General features: G+C 33.4%; 3 protein-coding genes across 3 annotated transcripts in view; all 3 read right to left on the bottom strand.

Moving 5' to 3' along the window:
• Window positions 1–21,939, bottom strand: part of LOC113168332 (trichohyalin-like) — a 287,283-nt gene that overhangs the window by 62,730 nt on the left and 202,614 nt on the right. The window lies entirely within an intron of this gene.
• Window positions 1–21,939, bottom strand: part of LOC113168494 (interaptin-like) — a 59,261-nt gene that overhangs the window by 27,134 nt on the left and 10,188 nt on the right. The window lies entirely within an intron of this gene.
• LOC113168523 (kinectin-like) lies at window positions 7,889–11,383 on the bottom strand. Its single transcript, XM_026369595.1, has 7 exons — window positions 11,018–11,383; window positions 10,634–10,794; window positions 10,149–10,202; window positions 9,822–9,926; window positions 9,562–9,603; window positions 9,229–9,330; window positions 7,889–8,860 (listed from the first exon to the last, which is right to left on the bottom strand). Exons 1-7 carry the CDS (start codon window positions 11,202–11,204, stop codon window positions 8,783–8,785), a joined length of 729 nt encoding a protein of 242 aa, XP_026225380.1. The 5' UTR covers window positions 11,205–11,383; the 3' UTR covers window positions 7,889–8,782.

Below are 21,939 nucleotides of genomic sequence, written 5' to 3'. Positions count from 1 at the left end.
AATTAAGGTATTATATCAGAGATGACCAGGTCTATTTATTGACAAACACTTATTTAAAATGCAAAAATGTAATGACCAGTAGGAGAAAACAGACATTATCCTTTAACAGCATCACTTGAGACAGTTGATTATCAGCTTTGTGATGAAGAATATCTGAGATGAACAACATCAGACTAAGTTCAACTTTTTTTTCTGATACAGGCAACTGTTCTTTTTACTTTGATTTGCACCTAAACAGAGAAAAACCTAAAAACAAAAGTAAGTATCTGACAATGAAAAATTATTCTAAGGAAACATAAAAATACAAACCTCTTTGATTTTAGTCTCTGTGGTCTTCAGCTGCTTCTTCAGTGACTCCACTTCTCTTTCAGCCTCTGTTATCTTCCTCTGATGTGCCTTGATCGTGGAACTCTGAACCATATTAAGACAAGTGAATGAACGTACAATACAGTGAACTCAGATTTTTTACACTATCGAAGTATTAGAAATATGTTTAATATGGTAAGTTTTTTAGAGCTGCAACAAATAATCATCAGTAAGTCAATGAGTAACAATTAGCAAGGACTCTTGTCTGTGGGTCTCAGCAAAGACATAAGAAAAAGGCAATGGTGTGATATATTAGGCTGTGTGCTTTAATGTTTCCATGAATTAATCTATTATTTATTGTTTTTTAATAACAGGTATACTCAGAATGTGTTACTGCATTTCTACAACAAGTACTTACGCTTGTGAAAAAGCCATGTTTTGTGGCTCTGCTTATTTTGAGCTTTGAGGGAGAAAGACATGAAGAGACACAATGTTACTATATCAGATCATACATGTGATTATACAAACCAGTATCTTAATGAACAGTCAAGAGGGGTTTTATAAGCAGCATGTCTGTTTCTGACAGCAGAGATGATCAAACATTTATAAATACCGAAAGATCAGTATTAAGAAATAAACCTCTTTGTTCTTGTTCTCTAGATGGTTCCTCATAGAGTGCAGGTTCTCTTCCTGCAGCTGCTGCAGCTCAGCTTGTTTCTTTTCAACCTGGAAGAACAGTGAAACACAATGAGGAATATGTTCAATTATAACCATTTAAAACTTGACTATTAGTCAGGACTAATTTCAACCATATATTAGAATCAATCTAAACTAATTATTATACATTTGTTATAAAGTTTGTATCTGTACAATGAAATAATTTCATTATATTTAAAAGTGTAAATATACTTCTTTGTTCTTGGTCTCCAGCTCCTCTTTCAGGTTCTTCACAGTTTTTTCCATTTCCTCCCTCCTTTGCTGCTCCTTCAATTTAGCCAGAAGAGAAATAAACAGTAAAATAAAACAGGGAGGTTACTTTAAGTCACTTTTATTTCTTTAAATGCAATGGAAATGTCCAACCTTTCTTGTTAAAATATTTAACAAAATTATTTTGAATTTAAAATTTACCATTTAGCTTGATAAATACTAAGATTACAGTGATTCAATTCCAATATTTGTCTTCTGTGATTGAAAGATTTATTTAAAATTACAAAAAAAAAAATTTGAGAATATCAAAATTTTCAGATTTTCTTGTTTTCATTCATTTCTTGTTTCTCTTTTTGTGTTTTAATACCTAATAAATGCATGAATCTCCACTCCAAAATGAAATTATTTCATTATATTTAAAAGTGTAAATAAACCTCTTTGTTCTTGGTCTCCAGCTCCTCTTTCAGGTTCTTTAGACCCTTTTTCATTTCCTCCCTCCTTTGCTGCTCCTTCAATTTAAGCAGAAGAGAAACAAACAGTACATTTATAAAACAAACAGAATTATAATAAAAAAGGTTACTTTAAGTTAGATTTTTTTTATTTAGGAGCAATGGAAATAAACAATTAAACAATTTAACAAAATTATTTTGAATTTGACAATTAGCTTGATAAATACTAAGATTACAGTGTTTCAACTCCAATGTTTGTCTTCTGTGATTTGAATATTTAAACATCTTGGGTATACTAAATTCTTCAGGTTTTCATGTTTGTTTTCATTTATTTCTTGTTTCTCTTTCTATGTTTTAATGCCTAATAAATGCATGGATCTCCACTTTAGTCTTAAGTTCTGTATTTACTCATATATTTTGTCTTTTTCTCGTTTAACCAGATTCTCTTACTCTTTTCGTCTCCATTAAAATTTTCTGTTGAAAGAAATCTGCTGTTTCTTTACTTACATGTTTGCTCTTGGTTTTCAATTTTCCTTTGTGAACAACCTCTGTTTCCTGTGTTTCATTTGTCATGAGCTGCTCTTTCTCTTGTTCGTCTTCAGTGACAATCTTGTCTTTAGTTTTCTTCATTTTAAAGAGATTTTTAATTTTTCCTTCATTACTTTCACCACGTTGACATCTCCTGTCTGTGTAAAAATTAAATCATAAAGAGTAATCTAGTAATCTAGTTACACTTCAGGAAGGCATATATGTGAAATATAATATGCAACATTTAGCTGATTGGAAATAAAAAGGAACATAACACTTGTCTCCTCTAAATCAATAAAATATTGTGAACATATGATGACAATTTACTCTTTGCATTTCAACTGATATGTATGTAGGGTAAGAATATTTAACAAATTAGGACTTACTCCTTATATTTTTAATCTTCCATAAAAAGAAGACAAGTAAAAGAATAAACAGGATGCAAACAACCAAACTAACAGCCAAACCAACTGTGGCAGCAAAAAAACTGGACTGGATGTTAAATAAATCATCTGAAATGAGAAAACATATGTGGAGAATAACAACAAAGTTATACACATTCAGGAATAAGCTTCTTGCAGCTAAAATAATTAAGATGTTTCACATGTTAAAACTCATGTTTACCTGGAACATGTATCTGTGTCTCTCTGGTCTGGTTGATGGTTCTCTGTTGGACTCTACAGGTGATGTCGTTGCTGTGTCTCTTCTCCACAGTCACTCTGCTGCTGACAGTATAGAGGTCATCAGGACCTCTGACTGTCTCTGTAGGTCCAGCAGAGAGGATTTTTCCCTCAGCGTCCAGCCACAACAGCTCAGGCTCTGGATACCAGCCTTTAGTCTCACACTGTAAAACCACTCCACCCTTATCTACATCAATCCCTGTTAAACTGATGACAGCTGAAGCTACAGCACCTGAGAGTGAGTGAAAATAATATTTTAAAATAGTGGCCACTAATAGAAGCATAAAACAAATAAGTGAGAAAGATGTGCAAATATGTAATATATGTAAAACTAAAATCTACAATCTGAAGAGATCCTAAGAATATGGCCAGACATAATGAAAAATAGTGCAAACATTCTGTTGTGAACAACTGAATGAACTGAACCGGTCGAGGCAGATGGCCGCCCACTATGAGCCTGGTTCTGCTGGAGGTTTCTTCCTCTAAAGGGAGTTTTTCCTCTCCACTGTTGCCTAAAGCTTGCTCAAATGGGATTGTTGGGTTTTCTATATCATTTTTTGTATAAATATTCTCTGTAAGGTCTTAAACCTTACACTGTAAAGTGCCTTGAGATAACTTCTGTTGTGAATTGGCGCTATACAAATAAAACTAAATTGAATTGAATTGAATGTTGTGAAATTCAGACTTACTGTTACAAGAAATGTATGTATAAGGTTATTGTTCCTATTGTTACTGTAGCTTTAAGGCAAGGTAGTCACATATTTCTCTGCTGTATTTGACGTAAAGTGGTTGTTCTTCAAGTCTAAAATGTCTCTTGTCTCTTGACTCAACTCTATCACACTATAATGGACCATCTAGTTTTTATAACTAATGCAACATGACTATATCCAGACCTTACTACTGAATGTATATTAGATAGAGACAACTAAGGACTTTGCAACATCACTTTGTTTTTATTAAGCAACAAACACCCTCTTGTGGTCCCTAATCATCAAATTATTAAGACAAGGTTACAGGCTTCTTTTTTTTTATAAAAATAAATTACCTATCTTCAGTTTTAACTGTAACTGTGGGTGAAGTTCTAAGTAGACAAGAACAAACTGCACTGTATTCACATACAGTCTCTATCTACCTACCAACAACCAGTTCAACCAGAGAGTCTTCATTGTTGTCTGGAACGTAGCATCTGTATCTCCCCTCATCAGCAGGTTTCACCTTAGAGAGTTTCAGTGAAATATTTCCTTGTTTCAGTTCATCAGTGAACAAAGTTGTTCTTCCTTTGTAGGATGGATGTTTTAAATTTACAAGGTCATCATTAGAACGCCACACAGAGACGAATCTAGGGTCCAGGTCAGACCTCGTCCACTCCAATGTCATTGCAGTAACGTCCACAGCAGGTTCAAGATGACATGGTAAAATGATGTCATCACCAACTGTTGCCACTATTGGCTGAGATGAACCAATTAACTTAGACTGGCCTGAAGAAATAGAAGAAATTTCCCAAAGAATAATTGCAGAGTGGAGTGTTGATGATTTGGGTTTGTTCTGCAGCCAGAGGGCTTGAGCATTTGTTTTTTACTAAGACCTGCTACAATTGGATGATTTTGCTGTTTCACCTTATCCAACAACTAATAAGTCACAGACACTGGTACATCCACAAACAGTAACCTATATTATTGTTAGCTATAATGACAGTTACTGTGCAAGCTGACAGAATCAGACATGATAACAGCTGGTTAAAACACAGTTGATACTTTAGAAAACCTATCTACTGATCTGTTGTCGTACAGAATTGTGTTTTAGCCAGTTACAGCTGTGGTTACAATGTAACAGTGTAATTTTAATTTTTGTAAGATGATGCAAACGTTTTAAAAAGTAATATAACCTTTATTGCCAGTTTGTAACATTTGATTACTACATATAAAAAATAATGGTGACACTTAGGTTTAGTATGTAATAGAAGAAGTTACCTGTGCTACAATGCATTAGGAGCAGATGAAAAACCAGAACAGCAGTGATTCTGAGCTGTGGTCCAATTGACAATCTATTTATCTGAAGAGATATTTTACAGTTACAAAATATAAGAGATAACAATAATATATGCAAAATTTTACTGTATGAAAAATATGTTTTTTGAACTAAGGTGTAGGCAAGAAAATAAACATAAGATAATAAGAATAAAAATATATTGCCCCTGCTTTACCTGGTAGGTAATGTTACCACACAACATCTTACTTTCACTTTCGCCACTCTACACCTACACAGAGCACTACGGCACTTAAGGTCTAAAAATAATGTTGTCTTTGTTTTGGCAAAGAATGATCGCAAACATTTATGTCATGACTTAAATGTGATAAAGTGTTTTAAATCAGAGGATTCATGAAACATGCAAAAAATATAAAAAAGAAATTAGGACGACGACGTACCTGAGGCATGATTTGTTGACTTTTTCCACAGACTGCACGGTTATTCTGTTAATCTTTAACTTGTTCAGCAAGTTGTGTCAACCTGGATCGACCTGTCTGGTGACACCTGAATACGCCTCCTTCTTTTAGTAACACACACTTCCTTATTGCACATACCGGCAGTAAGTAGAGGAACAGGACTCACAAGAGATGTACATGTAGGTCAAAACGCAGTGCTCATTGATAAATAAATAAAAAGAGAGAGTCAGCCTTAACATAAAAACAAATACTCACTATTTTCAAGACTTGCAGAGGGAAAAACGGTGGAATGAAGTGCAATAAAAAAAAAAATGGATGGATACCTGATGTCAGCAGTACATTTTATACACACGTTTTTTTTTCCTTATGAGACAAAGGTATGTGTTTAGCATCTTTAGGGTAGGTTAAACCCTGAGACAATAAAATCATAAAAATGAGTAAAAAGTATAGTATTTGTTATCAGTTATGTGGACTATTTTCCAACATATGCGGTTTGGTTTCAGACAATGGTAATAAACAGAGCCTCTGTCTCAGGTTACCATAGATAAGATGTCACAAATTCTACAACATGGTTCATATGTTATTAAATAAGTTCCTTACATTTCAACATAGGTTCTTTTAAGATGTTCACTCAGCAAAGTGAAACTCCCAAAATGTTTATGAACACTCCTTAAAATGATTCAACATTATCTTTCTTTTTATCTCTTATCTGTTGTGTGACATGTAACCGAACTATTATCAATATGACCTGTGGCTTAGAAACAAATAACTGCTGCTGCCAGTTTTGTCAGAAATTATAGCATGAAATTAAAATTCATTAAAATGTAATTATGAAGTATGGACAGTTTAAAAATATAGACACAGCAATGTATTTTTGTTATAACATTACTATTATTTATTTTCTTTCAAAATGTTTCTAGATCAAATGGAGACATTATGTAATCAGAATTTACATTTACATATTTATAAATACCATTAACAACAGCACATGTGTTGTTGAACGGAGCTCCTCTGTGCCTGCTGTGTTTCTGACTGACTGCCATTGGAAGTTTTGTCATCATAAAGATTATAGATACAGTTTTCATACTGCACATACAGAAATAAAACATGTGGACTGACAAATGGAGCTGAGTTCATAAATGCAGATTGCTCTTTGCACTGGTCTTTTTAAAATTGTGATCCTGTTGTTACACTTCCATCCTCAGACCAGCTGGGGCAGCATCACTTCCTGAGTTTACTCACCTGTTTGTTTTTCTTGCAGGTTTCTGCCCCAGCTGGTTCACCTCCCACAGATGATCAGCAGTAGCATTGCTTCTTGTTCACGTTTTGTTTTTAGGTAATAAGGTAGATATCAGAATAAATACAAAAAAACAATTTGACCCGTTCACCGATTCTTTGATGTTCCCAAGTCCAGTAAACATCACAATACAAATTTCTGAACAGACCAATTAAACAGTTCTACTGACAATCAGAAAAATCATTATTACGCTATGTGGAAATTCTCTATTTCACTGTGCAGGAAGTAAGACTGATGTTACTCTGACATCCTGCTGGAGGTCAGGTCTCTAAAGTCAATCAGGTAAATGACTGACAAATGTTGGTTTGAACTTATTTTACAAAAACATTGGACACACCTCAGAGGACCAGCAATAATTTTATTAAGGTATGTATTACTCATGCAAGGGAGCAAGTCAACATGAATACACCACATGTAGTTCAATGCTGAGGTTGCTAGGGGAGGCAGTCTCCCATGAGTCTTTTTATACTAATACAGTTAATATTTTCTATCATGCTGCATATGAAAATACAACCATCTCTTTGTCCTTGATGTAGTCTTGTCTCCAGTTACTATTATAAGTTATCCCCACTTTGCAAACCTGTCTTGTGTTGTCCTCATGAGTTGCATATAACTCTTCTAGACACAGGTCATCTGGGGAATGTCAGGTTATCCCTGCTTCTAGCTCTGCTAATCACTGTTAATCCAAGTTAGACACTGCTAACCGGAAGAATGTCGGTTTTCACATGAACAAAAGTGTATAATAAGATTTTATTTATCTTGTTTTAATAAGATATAAGAAGGTAAGATTTTTCCCATCAACTTACAAACTGATTATAAACTATTGTAATGACTTTGTGAACCTATTCCTTAGCTTCCTAAGCTTTCAGCAATAGTCCATAGTTTGCTACAGTAACAGTGACTTCACAAAGTACGGAGAATCCTGATTGGAGAAGGAAGGTCAGAGACTGTATTGTGTTTTTTTTTTGTTTGTTTTTTTTGTCTTGCCTCTAGAAACTAGAATGTGCACTTAAAAAATGTAAAATAGTCACCTATACATGCACTCTAAAATTGTCTTTTTTCATATTCTTATTTTGTAGACTGCAAATGTATTATTAATATTAACTGCAGCACCATTTATCTGCATTTAATGAGTTTGTAAATGTTTGTTTGGGTTAAACTTATCATTTGTATAAAGAGTAGAAGTTCAGCAAGGATTTAAAGTAGATTGCACTCAAATCATTACTTTGTTTACAGTGTCTGTTTTTCGCTTCATAGCATCTTTTCAATGTAATGATTTTGGATGAGATGGATAACAACTGTTGGTTTTTACTTGTTTCGTGAACAATACATGTTAGTACATTACCCACCCACAATTATCTAACAGTAGACTCCAAATGGATTGGTTCATTATTCTTATTTTAGCTTGGAAAACCTTTATATACATATGACAGATATATACATGTACACATACACACATATATTCCTACCTGAAAGTATTTGAACAAAAGGGAGAATTCACTTGCTTTGTTTTACACAACTTAATTTTGGACATCTGATACAAAAGGAGCTCTCTACTTACTTGTTTAATATATTAAGGTCTACACAAAATCAAATCAAAGCTGAACTTCTGAATTTTGACCATAAACCCAATGACTACATCACTAACATTTGTCTTACAATAAATTATCTATAATATGTTTAGAACAGCTGTTATAGAAGTTATTCAATGAAATTCATTAAATTCTGAAATAAAACTTATATAAAATCAAACTGTAACTCATATTTTTACTTTTTTTTTTAACTCAACTGAGATTAAATAAATAAATATTAATTCTAGATGTTAAATTTTAGATGAGAGATACAGATTTCCAATAATAATTAAGCAATAAATACAAATATCAACCTGCCTACATAACACAGTGTTTTCAACACATTTTAGAAACAATATTACATATGTTAAATGCTTCTTAACATTTTTGCAACTGTCTCGCTCAGGAAAGGTAGACAAACACAATGTTGACTATCAAATGTTAAACTGATTTGCAGAAAGTGAATCACATCAGCACAGTGGTTTGTGATTTTCATTTTACTTAGACTGGACTTTGAATATTGACAGTCTAGTCCGACAGAAAGAGGTTTCTATAGATTTATTAAATTTAAAGTAGAAAGTTAAACCTCTGTGTCGTCGGTCTCCATCTCCTTAATGTCTTCCTGAAGTTTCTGAATTTCAGCTTGTTTGTTTTTAATCTGGGAGGAAAAAAAAATAACATCAACATGAGAAACAAGATTTATTACTAAAGCACATTTAAATTAAGCAACGACATCAGAGATAATCAGAACTATAATAATGACCAGCAGAAAAAAACAGGTGTTAATCTTTAACAGCATCACTTGAAAACAGGTAACAGAGACAGTTGATTATCAGAGACAGTTGTGATTAAGAATATCTGAGACAACCAACATCAGGCACAGTGAAATCAGACTGAGTCAAATTTGCTTTGTGATACAGGCCACTGTTCTTTTAATTGGATTTGGGCCTGAACAGAGAACAAACTAAAATCAAAAGTAAGTCTGTGATATTGAAAAAGCTTTTTAGGAAACTTAAAAATACAAACCTCTTTGATTTTAGTCTCTGTGGTCTTCAGCTGTTTCTTCAATGACTCCACTTCTCTTTCAGCCTCTGTTATCTTCTTCTGATGTTCCTCGATGGTGGAATGCTGAACAATATTAAGAAAAGTAAATGAACATACAACACAGTGAATTCTGATTTCAACATGTGACAAAGCCCAGAACACTTTTGAAACATTAGAAATATGATTAAAATGTTAAGTTTTTCTTTTTGTTTTAGAACTGCAGCAAATAATCATTATTTTAGTCACTGAGTAACAATTAGCAAAGACTAGTCTAGTATTTTAGTCTGTTCCTGCACTTCTACCACAAGTACTTACCCAAGTGTACCAGTAATGTTGTACGGCTTTGATTGTTTTGAGCTGTGAGGGAGGAGAAAGAGATGAAGAGACACAATGTTACCATAGATCATACATGTGATTGTACAAACCAGTATCTTCATGAATAGTCAGCTGGGTTTTATCTGCAGCATGAGAGTGAACCAGGTATATTTGATCCAGTCAGCGTGTTTCTGACAGCAGAGATAATCAGACATTTATAAATACAGAAAGTATTAAGTATTAAGTATTAAGAAATGAACCTCTTTGTTCTTGTTCTCCAGCTGGTTTTTCAGAATCTGCAGGTTCTTCTCTCCGCTCTGATTCTCTTCCTGCAGCTGCTGCAGCTCAGCTTGTTTCTTTTTAACCTAGAAGGACGGTGAAACACAATAAGGAATATCTTCATTTATTAACTTTTAAAACTTCACTATCAGTCAGAACTCATTTGCATCTGGTATTAGAATCAACCTAAACAAATTATTATACATTTTTCACACAGGTTGTGTCTTTAAAACCGATAATAGTTCATCAATTTTAATAAATAGATAATAAATAATTTCATAATATTTAAGATAATAATAAAAATAAACCTCTTTTTTCTTGGTCTCCAGCTCCTCTTTCACACTTTTCTCCATTCCCTCCCTCTTTTGAAGATATTTCAATTGAGGCAGAAAATAAATAAACAGTAAAATAAAATAAACAAAAAAACAAATATTGTTATTACAACTATTCTGAATTTGAAATTTGACACTTTGTTGATAAATACTAAGATTGCAGTGTTTTAAGTTCCACATTTGTCTTCTGTCATTTAAATATTTCTCTAAAATTGCAATGAAACATTTTAGAAATATCAATTTCTACAGGTGGTCACGTTTTCCTTGATTTCTATTTTTTTTTGAATATTTTTCTTCCTGTGTTGTTTTAATCCATATTAAATGTCAGTCTCCACTTTAGTCTTAAGTTCTTTATTCACTCATATTTTTTTTTTCTTCTTCTCAGGTATTCAGATTCTTTTTCATTATTTTCTTCTGTGATAATTTCCCTGTTTAAAGCATTCTGGTGTTTCTATACTTACATGTTTGCTCTTATTTTTCACTTTTCCTTTGTGCACAACCTCCATGAGCTGCTCTCTCACTTGTTCATCCTCAGTGACAATCTGGTCATCAGTTTCATTCACTTCATAAATATTTCTCATTTCTCCTTCATTACTTTCATTACATTGACATCTCCTGAATTCTGTGTAAACATTAAAGCATAAAAGACATCTAGTTACACTTCAGGGAGCCATATATGTGAAATATTATATGCAACATCCGACAGATTGTAAATTAAAAAGAACAGAAAATTTGTCTGCAACTCAAAACCCATAAAATAATGACAATATAAGAAGACAATTTACTCCATTAAAACAGATATTGTTTTCAACATTATAAAATACTGCAATTAAATTAGGACTTACTCCTTACATATTTCATCTTCCACAGAAAAAAGGCAAGTAAAAGAATAAACAGGATGCAAACAGCCAAACTAACAGCCAAACCAATTGTGACAGCAGAGGAACTGGACTGGAGTTTATAGAAATCGTCTAAAATGAGAAAACATATGTGGAGAAATGTAAGTATATGTAAAGTGCCTTGAGATAACATCTGTTGTGAATTGGCGCTTTACAAATAAAACTGAATTGAATTGAGAATAACAACAAAGTTATACAAATTCAGGAATAATCTATTGGCAGCTACAAAAAATAATGTTAACGTTACATGTGTCAAAACTCAAGTTAACCTGCAACTTTAATTTGTGTCTCTCTGGTCTGGTTGATGTTTCTCTGTTGGACTCTACAGATGATGTTGTTGCTGTGTCTCTTCTCCACAGTCACTCTGCTGCTGACAGTATAGAGGTCATCAGGACCTCTGACTGTCTCTGTAGGTCCAGCAGAGAGGATCTTTCCCTCAGTGTCCAGCCACAACAGCTCAGGCTCTGGATACCAGCCTTTAGACTCACACTGTAAAACCACTCCACCCTTAATTACATCAATCTCTGTTAAACTGATGACAGGTGAGGCAGCAGCACCTAAGGGAGAATGGAATTAACAGTGGCCAGTAAAACAAATAGTTAACAAAGCTGTACATGTACAACTACAATCCACAGTTTAATGACGTATAAGAATATGGCCGAGCATAAGTAGTTCTTAAAAGACTGGACTTCTATTGTCATCAAATCTGATGACTAATTTATGCAGAAAACCAGACAACTGCAAATAATTCTCTAACTTTTTTCACCAGTACATTATCATTAGTTTTACAATAATTTTTGATGAACACTATTTTTTTTAAAATCACCATTTGCTATTTCACATCAAATCACATCATTCTGGTCTCTGTTAGCTTTAAAGCTTCCCTGTTGTGCTGCGGTATTTGACATCCAAGTGGTTGTTCTGTTTAAAATGTCTCTTGACTCTATTCTATCACACTATGATGGACCATCTAGTTTTTATAACTAATGCAGCTTGACCATATCCAGACTTTACTAATGTATCTATATTATTGTTTTAGATCATCTCAAAATTATCTTATTAACTGCTCATTTGCTGTACATGGACTACAGTAAGAGCTATCCCAGACAACTAAAGATTTTGCAACAACAGCAACCTGTTAAAGCTAAGTTGACTGGAAATATTTATTTAATATGGAAAGTGTTTTTTTTTCATCTGCATGTCTGAATAAATGGAAAATAAAAGCTTAGCATATCTTCAGTTGCAACTGTCACTTTTGGTGGAGGATTCATTATTGTCTGTTTGAATTTATGCTCTAGATCACTATCGTGACATATCAGTCTGTATTTTTACTTTTTAAAATTTACAATATAAAACCAAATATATAATTTTTTGAAAGTTGTGATGATCTTGTCAAAGGTTTTCACTGTAAAGACAAGACAAAATTAAACTGTGTACACCAGTTTCCATCTACCTACCAACAATTAGTTCAACAAGAGACTCTTCATTGTTGTCTTGAATGTAGATGTGATAAGTTCCCTCATCAGCAGGTTTCACTTTGGAGAGTTTGAGTGAAATGTTTCCATGTTTCAGTTCATCAGTGAACAAAGATGTTCTTCCTTTGTAGGATGGATGTTTTATATTTACAAAATCCTGACCAGCACGCCACACAAAAACAAATCTGGGGTCCAGGTCAGATCTCGTCCACTCAAACGTCTTCACAGCAACATCCACAGCAGGTTCAAGATGACATGGTAAAATGATGTCATCACCAACTGTTGCCACCATTGGCTGAGATGAACCAATTAACTTAGACTGACCTGAAGAAATAGAAGAACACAGTAGATGGTGTGTTACCAAAAGCTTCAGTGCAGGACAAAAATGCCAGTTCTCTTCACATGCACAAGACTTTAAATGTTCCCAGTCATGCTCGAAATTTTGTAGGCCCTCTTTTAAATCTTTTTTTGTGTGTGTGTGTGTGTGTGTGTGTGTGTGTTTGTTTGTGTAAAAACATAGTATTTTTCATTATTAGTCAAATGCAACTAATATTCATAAGCAAAAAGGACTCAAGAAAGATGCAAGGAGTCCCAGGAGTGGATGTCCTGAAACATTCAGCCCAAGGTCAGACCACGCAAAGCTCAGAGAAATACAAAATAAATAAATACATATAGCACTCTATCTTGGACCCTATAGGCCTTACTAAACAGCATAAAATATTAATGTCAATGGCAGCACAATGCAAAGATGAGTAATCAAAAATAAACCAATATTTCACAGACATACTTCACACTACATATATTATTGTAGCTATAATTACAGTTACAGTTGTTGTTACACACACAGTGGTATTTTCAAACATTTGTAAGATAATGAAAAAGTATTGCAAAGTAACATAACATGTATTGCCAGTTTATAACTGTTCACTCTGTATAAACATGACAATAAAAAGTTAGCGTAGTATGTAATAGATTAAGTTACCTTTGCTACAGTGCATTAGTAGAAGATGAAGAAGCAGAACAGCGGTGGTTCTGAGCTGTGGTCCAATGGACAATCTATTCATCTGATGAGATATTTTACAGTTAGAAAAACCAAGAGAAAACATCTATATATGTAAATCATTTGTGTATCAAAAGTAATGTGTTGTTTAGGCAAGAAAACAAAAATGAGATAAATATAAATAAAAATGTTTTGCTCCTACTATACCTGGTGGGTAATTTCACCACTCAATGCCCTCTTAAAATTATTATTATATCGCTATGTGTTGACCTGTTTTGATTTTACACTTTTGTTAAATCAACATTAATATACTACCATCATCTGCATCATCTCTCTTAATATAGGAACAAAAAGGCTTTACTTTTATGTCTGTTATAATCTATGGTTGGAGTCTACATGCTAAAATGTTTTGCCTATTCTGGGTTAAAACTGAGGATTGATAACGCGTAAAATATAAAGTATATAAATACATCCTACTTTCACTTTCACTACTCCACACCTACACAGAGCGCTATGGCATTTAAAAAATTCTATAAATAACGTGCTGTTTTGTGTTGGCAAAGAATAAACAAAACAGTTATGTAATGTGAGTAAATGTGATAAAGAGTTTTAAATCAGCGGATTCAGGAGATTTGAGGAGGACGACGTACCTGAAGCATGATATGTTGACCTTTTCCACAGACCGCATGAATAACATCTGTAAACCTACTTGTCCTGCAAGTTGTGTCAACCTGGATCAACCTGTCTGGTGACACATGAATACAGCTCCTTCCCTTAGTAACACACTTCCTTTACTTACTGCACATACTGGCAGTAAGTAAAGGAACAAGACTTGCAAAACAGATGTGGGTCTGAACGCAGTGCTCATTGAGCAATAAATAAAAAGAGCGAATCAGCATTAACATAAAAACAAATACTCACTATTTTCAAGACTTGCAGAGGGAAATTAGTTTTGCCTCATTACAGCTGCTCTCAGTTCAGAAAAAGAAGAACAACAACCAGAAAATAACCACAGCAACACAGATACAAAAAAACCTCAAAAAAACTAAAAAAAAATCGAAAGATGGGGTAAATATGTCAATGCTAGTCAACGATGTAATGCAGTGCAGTAAAACAGTGGATGAATACCTGATGTCTTCATTAGAGGTACATTTTTTATACACATTTATTGTATTTTAAGAAACCTTATCTTTTAGCAGGTTAAACCCAGTACAAAATAAAATCATAAATATTTGTCAAAATGACAGTAGTCATTACCAGTTAAAACATACACATAGCAATGTGTTTTTGTTGTAACATCACTTTTGTTTCTTTTCTTTTAAAATGTTTCCAGAGAAATAATATTATCAGAATTAAAATTAAAATTTACCTGCTGAAAGTTTTCATACTGTACATACAGAAATAAAACATCTGCACTGACACGTGGAGCTGAGTTCATAAATGCAGAGTGCTCTTTCCATTGTTTTTTTTTTATTTTTTTTATTGTGATCCTGTTGTTACAGTTCCACCCTCAGACCAGATGGGGCAGCATCACTTCCTGAGTTTACGCACCTGTTTGTTTTTCTTGCAGGTTTCTGCCCCAGCTGGTTCACCTCCCACAGGTGATGAGCAGTAGCATTGCTTCTTGTTTACTTTTTGTTCTTAGGTAATAAGGTAGACATCAGAATAAACGAAAAACAATTTGACTGTGCCAGCATTTCTTAGATGTTTCCAAGTTTAGTAAATATCAGAATACAAAGCGCTGCTCTACTGACAAACAGTAAAATCATTATTATGCTATGTGGAAATTCTCTATTTCACTGTGCTAGAAGTAATTATCTAAAAGTAGACTACAAATGGATTGGTTCATTATTATTATTTTAGTTTGAAAACCATTTATATACATATGACAGATATATACATGTACACATACACACATACATTCCTCTCTAAAAATATTTGAATAACAGGGAGAATTCAGTTGGGTTTGTTTTACACAACTTAATTTTGGACATCTGATACAAAAGGAGCTCTCTACTGAGTTGTTCAATATATTAAGATCTACACAGAAACAAATCAAAGCTGAACTTGAATTTTGATCATAAACCCAATGACTACATCACTAACATTTGTCTTACAATAAATTATCTATAATATCTTTAGAACAGCTGTTATAGAAGTTATTCAATGAAATTCATTAAATTCTGAAATAAAACTTATATAAAATCAAACTGTAACTCATATTTTTACTTTTTTTAACTCAACTGAGATTAAATAAATAAATATTTTTAGATGTAAAATTTTAGATGAGAGATACAGATTTCCAATAATAATTAAGCAATAAATACAAATATCAACCTGCCTACATAACACAGTGTTTTCAGCACATTTGAGAGAACATATGTAAATTGTTCAATATCACACAAAAACATATAGAAATCAACATTATTTAAATCTACACTGAGTCTACAAAACATTATGTGAATTTTTTCTGATGTTCAGTTCATCATTTGTTATCAGATTTGTAAGGTTATGGTACAGTTACCATTCTACTGTTCAACATTAGTCTGATGGACAGGAACTTTCTTCATGGTCATTTGTTGATCAGGACTAATTGTTATTTGTTGCTGACTGAGATGTGAGTTCATGTTGTACATGTTCAGTTTGGTTGATGATGGTGACACTTCGCTTTTTCGTCTTAATATCTTCAGTGTTGATGGGCTGTGATTTATTTACTCAGAATGTTGGTTTCTTTTAGATTGATTGGTGACTGAATGTTGTGTTGAAAACCTGTTGATGATCAGGTTAGTTACAGTTCTATGTTCTATAAATGCTTTATCATTGCACAAGTCTAATGGCTGAAAGCACATTGATCAACATGTCAGCACTTATTAAAAACTATAATTCTGTTCTATAATTTGGTTACATTTCTGAGTAACACAAATACACCAGCCAGTTGAGTAACAATTTTGTCTGATAAAAGTTTGCTTATAACAATTTTGTCTCTCGCAAATTAAATGAAGATCAACTTCAATTCTCAGTTTTTAAGATGGAAACATTGTCGCTGCTGTTTGTGCTCCAACACTTTGAGGTGTATGTCGGATCCACCCCCTTTACCTGCTTTAGTCTTCACTAATTACAACCCATATGTCTTCCTGTCACGGATGTACAACCATACCCATAATCTTATGATGCAGGCTCTAATTGTGCAAAACTACGATTGGGCATAAAAAAAAAGTTTCAGGAAATGTTTTTGCTATTGCCTTTTCCAGAGTGTAAATAAAAACAGAAAATATGAAGAAACTTGCTGTGTGATACGAAAATAAATTGTTTTTATCATAATGGAGGGCTGTTAAGGTCTTTCTTCTTCAGTATGTGTGGATGCCTGCACTCGCTTCTCTCTCCACTTGTCCTCTTCACTGACACTGGGTTTAGAGGTGCTATTTCATTTTTGTCAGTTCTCTACTTTCTAACGTCTGATTTTGATGTAGTGATCAACTCTGATTAAGGAGCCCTCTTTTGTCGGTTCTTGTTAAAGACAATGTCATAGTCATGTGAAAAAAAAATGTAAAGACAAATACTTTAATTACAAACACACTCAGTTAATGCAAAGACTAAAAAAACAAACAAACTTACTGCACATGCTTCTGTAGTATTTCACAGTATTCATCAAGTACTTCAATGTTACCTATGTTAGCTGTTGCTTGCTACGTCTCTGTTGCGTTGTCGACTTCCCATCAGCTGCGAAGGAGAAAACACAAACACCACAATATTTAACTTAATTAGCAAATCCTTAATTTCAATGCTTCTAGTTTTGTACTTTACACAGGTAACACTTTGTTTGAATCCGAGCAGATGTCAAAAACCTCCTGTCAGATTTCTCCACCTAACAGACAAAAACATGTAGTGATGTCAAAACAACAGCATATTCAGATGTTCTTCAAATGTCTTCTTTGAAATTCATCCATTCCCAAAAATGTTATTTACTTGATGTATTTACTCTATGATTTGTTTATTATTTAGTTAACTTAGTCCCATAAATGTACATTTTGTGTCATTTATATATTTATTTATATTTATTTACTATTATTCTCAGTCTCCTGTTAACTTAAAGCAGGAGGAGACAACCCTGGTCCTCACTGCTGCTGTCCTGCTGGTTCTCCAACTATCTACTGCTCATTACCTGGATCAGGTGTGTTCAGCCAATCAGTAGCTGGAAGATACCATCTCAGATGAAGGGGGAGTGAGAAGAGACAAAGTGAATTAGTGTCTTCCAGGTTCTCACTGACTGAACTCAACTGATCTTTTTGTTTTAATTAGAGTTGCACCAACTTCTCTTTTGACCAATGCAGATTTTTTTAACATTAAATTGGCAGATTTATTTTCATTCAGATTTATGATTTAATTCATAATCAACTATTAAATCCTTTTACACTCTCATTTAAATAAGTCCCCACAATAACAGTCCTCGTCCTCAATGTTACTCAGTTTGGGTTTCATAATCCTATTTTCTTCTGCCTGCCTCCGTTAGTGACAAAAGCAATCACGTAAATAAGATTATTTGAAACATACGTATCTTTTTTTTTCTTTTATACTTTCACTGGTAAATACTGGTAACAATGTAAAGTGAAATAAAATCGTAATTTGAGATATAAAACTAAAGACAAACAGTGAGATGAACCTAAACTCCGTCTCAGTAAATCTTGAACCTCTTGTTTCTTGGTCTCCAGCTCCTTTTCCAGCTGCTGTCTCTGATCCTCACTCCTCTGTTTCTCCTCTTTGAGCTTCTAGCCACTAGTTGATTCACCTTAGAACAGAGAGAAGACAAAGACAAGATGAGAGACCTGTTCTCTTATTAAGGTCAGTGACTTCAAACTAACACTTTGAACATGAAGCTCCTTCATCATCTGATTTCTGCTGAGTTTTCTGAACTTATAAAATGCTTAGAAATATTTTTCAATAAATAATATAAACAAGTAGAAAAATCTAAAAAACTTGAAGCAGCAAAGTTTGGGAAACACAAAATGTGTGTCACTGTCAGAAACCTTAACTTGTACTTTACCTGCTGTATAAGGTCCTAGAGGACTGATAATCAAATATATAAACATACAAATTAACCAAAAATAATGTAATAATAAAATGTATAATGAAATGCAAGTACCTTATAAAGAGGAACAGAGAAAAAAAAAAACACACAGGTGTAAAAAAAAAAAAAAACACACAAAAAACTATAAATATAAATGAAGGGTTTAGTTTATTTTAACATGATCTCTTACAAGAATGGAGGAGGATCCAGCTGGAACAGCTCGACTATTTTCCAACTAAGTAGAAAGAAAAAAAGAAAATAACTCTGTATTTGAGACAAACAAATCCACTGGCTTCCCATCCCACAACACATTCAATCAAACTCCTTCTCATTACTCACTAATCCATCCATAACCAGGCGCCTTCCTACCACACTTTAAATCTCCACCACAACCACTCCCAGACTTTCAGCTGATGTCAGCATCTTAAATGCATTTCAACACTGATGCAAATGTCTTATTCAGGAAAGTAGAAAAACAAAATGTCGACTATCAAATGTTGCAGAAAGTGAATCACATCAGCAAAGTGGTTTGTGATTTCCATCTTAGTTGAACTGGACTTTATACATTGAGAGTCTAGACAGACAGAAAGAGATTTCTATAAATTCAGCTCAATTTAAAGTCCAAAGTAAAATCTCTGTGTCGTTGGTGTCCTCATTTTCCATCACCTCCTGCAGGTTGGCCTCCATCTTCTTAATGTCTTCCTGAAGTATCTGAAATTCAGCTTGTTTGTTTTTAATCTGGGAGGAAAAAGAAAATAACAACAAGATGAGGAACATATTTTATTATTAAAGCACATTTGATTAAGCTACTACATCAGAAATAACCAGGTGTATCTAATGAGGAACATTTTTGCATTTAAAATGCAAAATTGTTTTGCATTTAAAATGCAACAGCATCACTTGAAAACAAACAGGTTTGTTAGGTAGAGACAGTTGATTATCAGCTTTGTGATAAAGAACATCTGAGACGACCAACATCAGGCTCAGTAAAGTTAAACTTGCTTTGTGATACAGGCCACTGATGTTTTTAATTGGATTTGGGCCTGAACAGAGAAAAACTAAAAACAAAAGTAAGTATCTGACAGTGAAAAAGTATTTTCAGGAAACATAAAAATACAAACCTCTTCGATTTTAGTCTCTGTGGTCTCCAGCTCTTTCTTCAGTGACTCCACTTCTCTTTCAGCCTCCGTTATCTTCTTCTGATGTTCCTCCTTGGTGTAACTCTGAACCAAATTAAGACATGAGACTGAACATACAACATAGTGAACTTTTTCTCAATTTCTCCTTGACAACAACTGAAAAAGCCCAGAACAATATTAAAGTAGTAAAAATTTGTTTATTTATTTATTTTTATTATTTTTTAGGGCAAATAATCATTGCTGCTTAAGTTATCATTATTAACTACTAACAAAGACTATGGTCTGTGGGTCTCAGCACGAGAAAAAGGCAATGATGTGAAATATTAGGTTGTGTGCTGCGATGTTTCCATGGCTTGATCATTTTTTTTAATAACAGGTACACTCAGAATGTGTTACTGCATTTCTACCACAAATACTTACAGTAGTGAAAAAGCCATGTTTTGTGGCTGTGATTGTTTCGAGCTGTGAGATGGAGAAAGAGATGAAGAGACACCATATTACCATATCAGATCATACAGTTGATTATACAAACCAGTATCTGCATGAACAGTCATGTGGGTTTTATAAGCAGCATGTAAGTGAACATTTGATCCAGTCAGTGTGTTTCTGACAGTAGAAATGATCAGACATTTATAAATACAGAAACATCAGTATTAACAAATGAACCTCTTTCTTCTTGTTCTCCAGCTTTTTCCTCAGAGTCTGCAGGTTCTTCTCTATTTTCTGATTCTCTTCCTGCAGCTGCTGCAGCTCAGCTTGTTTCTTTTCAACCTGGAAGGACAGAATGAGAAAATGTTCATTTATAACCATTTAAAACTTGACTTTTTTGCACCAGGTATTAGAATTTAACCTAAACATATTATTATTAATGTATCATACAGATTGTGTCTTTTAAATGAAATGATTTCATTATCTTTAAAAGTGTAAATAAACCTCTTTTTTCTTGATCTCCAGCTCCTCTTTCAGGGTGTTCACACTTTTCTCTTTTTCCTCTGTCATCTGCAGCTCCTGCAGACCAGATTTATGAGTCTTTAACTGAGGCATGAAAAAATAAAAAATAAAAAAAAATAAACAATAATAATGATAGTAATGAAGCTTACTTTAAGTCTGATTTTCTATTTTACTGTCATGAAAATCTTAATCATTCCTGTTTTTTGTAAACAAAGTTTTTGAATTTGAAATTTTACATTTAGTTTGATATTTATTGAGATAAGTGTTAAGTGTAACTGTTTCTCTTTTGTCATTTATACATTTGTTTTTAACAGTTGTTTGTTGTTTCTCTTTCTGTGTTGTAATCCCTGATTAATTCATGAATCCATACTTTAGTCTTACGTTCTGTATTCAGTCATACACTCTTTTTCTTGTTTAACCAGATTATTTTATTGTATTTTTTCTGCTGAGAGAAAACTGCAGTTTCTTTACTTGTGTGTTTGCTCTTTACATTCACTTTTCCTTTGTTCACAACCTCTATTAGCTGTATTTCATTTGTCATGAGCTCCTCTCTCTCTTGTTCATCTTCAATGACAAACTGGTCTTTAGGTTTCTTCATTTCCAAAACATTTCTCATTTCTCCATCATTGCTTTTAGCACACTGGCATCTCCTGGATTCTGTGTAAAAAGTGTAAAAGAAGAATCATAATCCATAAAATAATAACAATTCACTTTTTCAATAAAATGTGAGAATCATTAACAATAACATTGTCAACATATGGCAATGGATTTAGAAGTTACTCCTTATATATTATATTTCATAAAATACTGCAATAATTTTGTGACTTACTCTTCCTTAAAAAGAAGAAAAGTGAAAGTATCACAATGCAAACAGACAACCCAATTGTGGCAGCAACAAAACGGGACTGGATGTTAACAAAATAATCTGAAATGAGAATAATGCTAATAATAATGGTAATAATATTGGTAACAATACATGGACAATAACAACAAAGTTATACAAATTCAGACATAAGCTATTTGCAGCTAACACAATCAGCATGTTACAAAATGTTAAAACTCATGTTTACCTGCAAAATACATCTGTGTCTCTCTGGTCTGGTTGATGTTTCTCTGTTGGACTCTACAGGTGATGTTGTTGCTGTGTCTCTTCTCCACAGTCAGTCTGCTGCTGACAGTATAGAGGTCATCAGGACCTCTGACTGTCTCTGTAGGTCCAGCAGAGAGGATCTTTCCCT

This window comes from Anabas testudineus, chromosome 18 (assembly GCF_900324465.2).
Source record: "Anabas testudineus chromosome 18, fAnaTes1.2, whole genome shotgun sequence".
NCBI classification, from domain to species: Eukaryota; Metazoa; Chordata; class Actinopteri; order Anabantiformes; family Anabantidae; genus Anabas; species Anabas testudineus.
Note: the sequence above shows the minus strand (reverse complement) of the source record. Positions and strands in the feature narration are given on the sequence as shown.

What these genes read in the sequence shown, in the direction of transcription:
- LOC113168523 (XM_026369595.1), bottom strand. Translation starts at nt 11,204, where the DNA reads ATGTTATCTCAAGGCACTTTACATATACTTACATTTCTCCACATATGT. An exon ending in GAAGATGAAATATGTAAGGA is followed by an intron (nt 10,795 to 11,017) that starts GTAAGTCCTAAT and finishes ATGTTTACACAG; the next exon opens with AATTCAGGAGATGTCAATGT. An exon ending in CAGAGACTAAAATCAAAGAG is followed by an intron (nt 8,861 to 9,228) that starts GTTTGTATTTTT and finishes TTTTCCTCCCAG; the next exon opens with ATTAAAAACAAACAAGCTGA.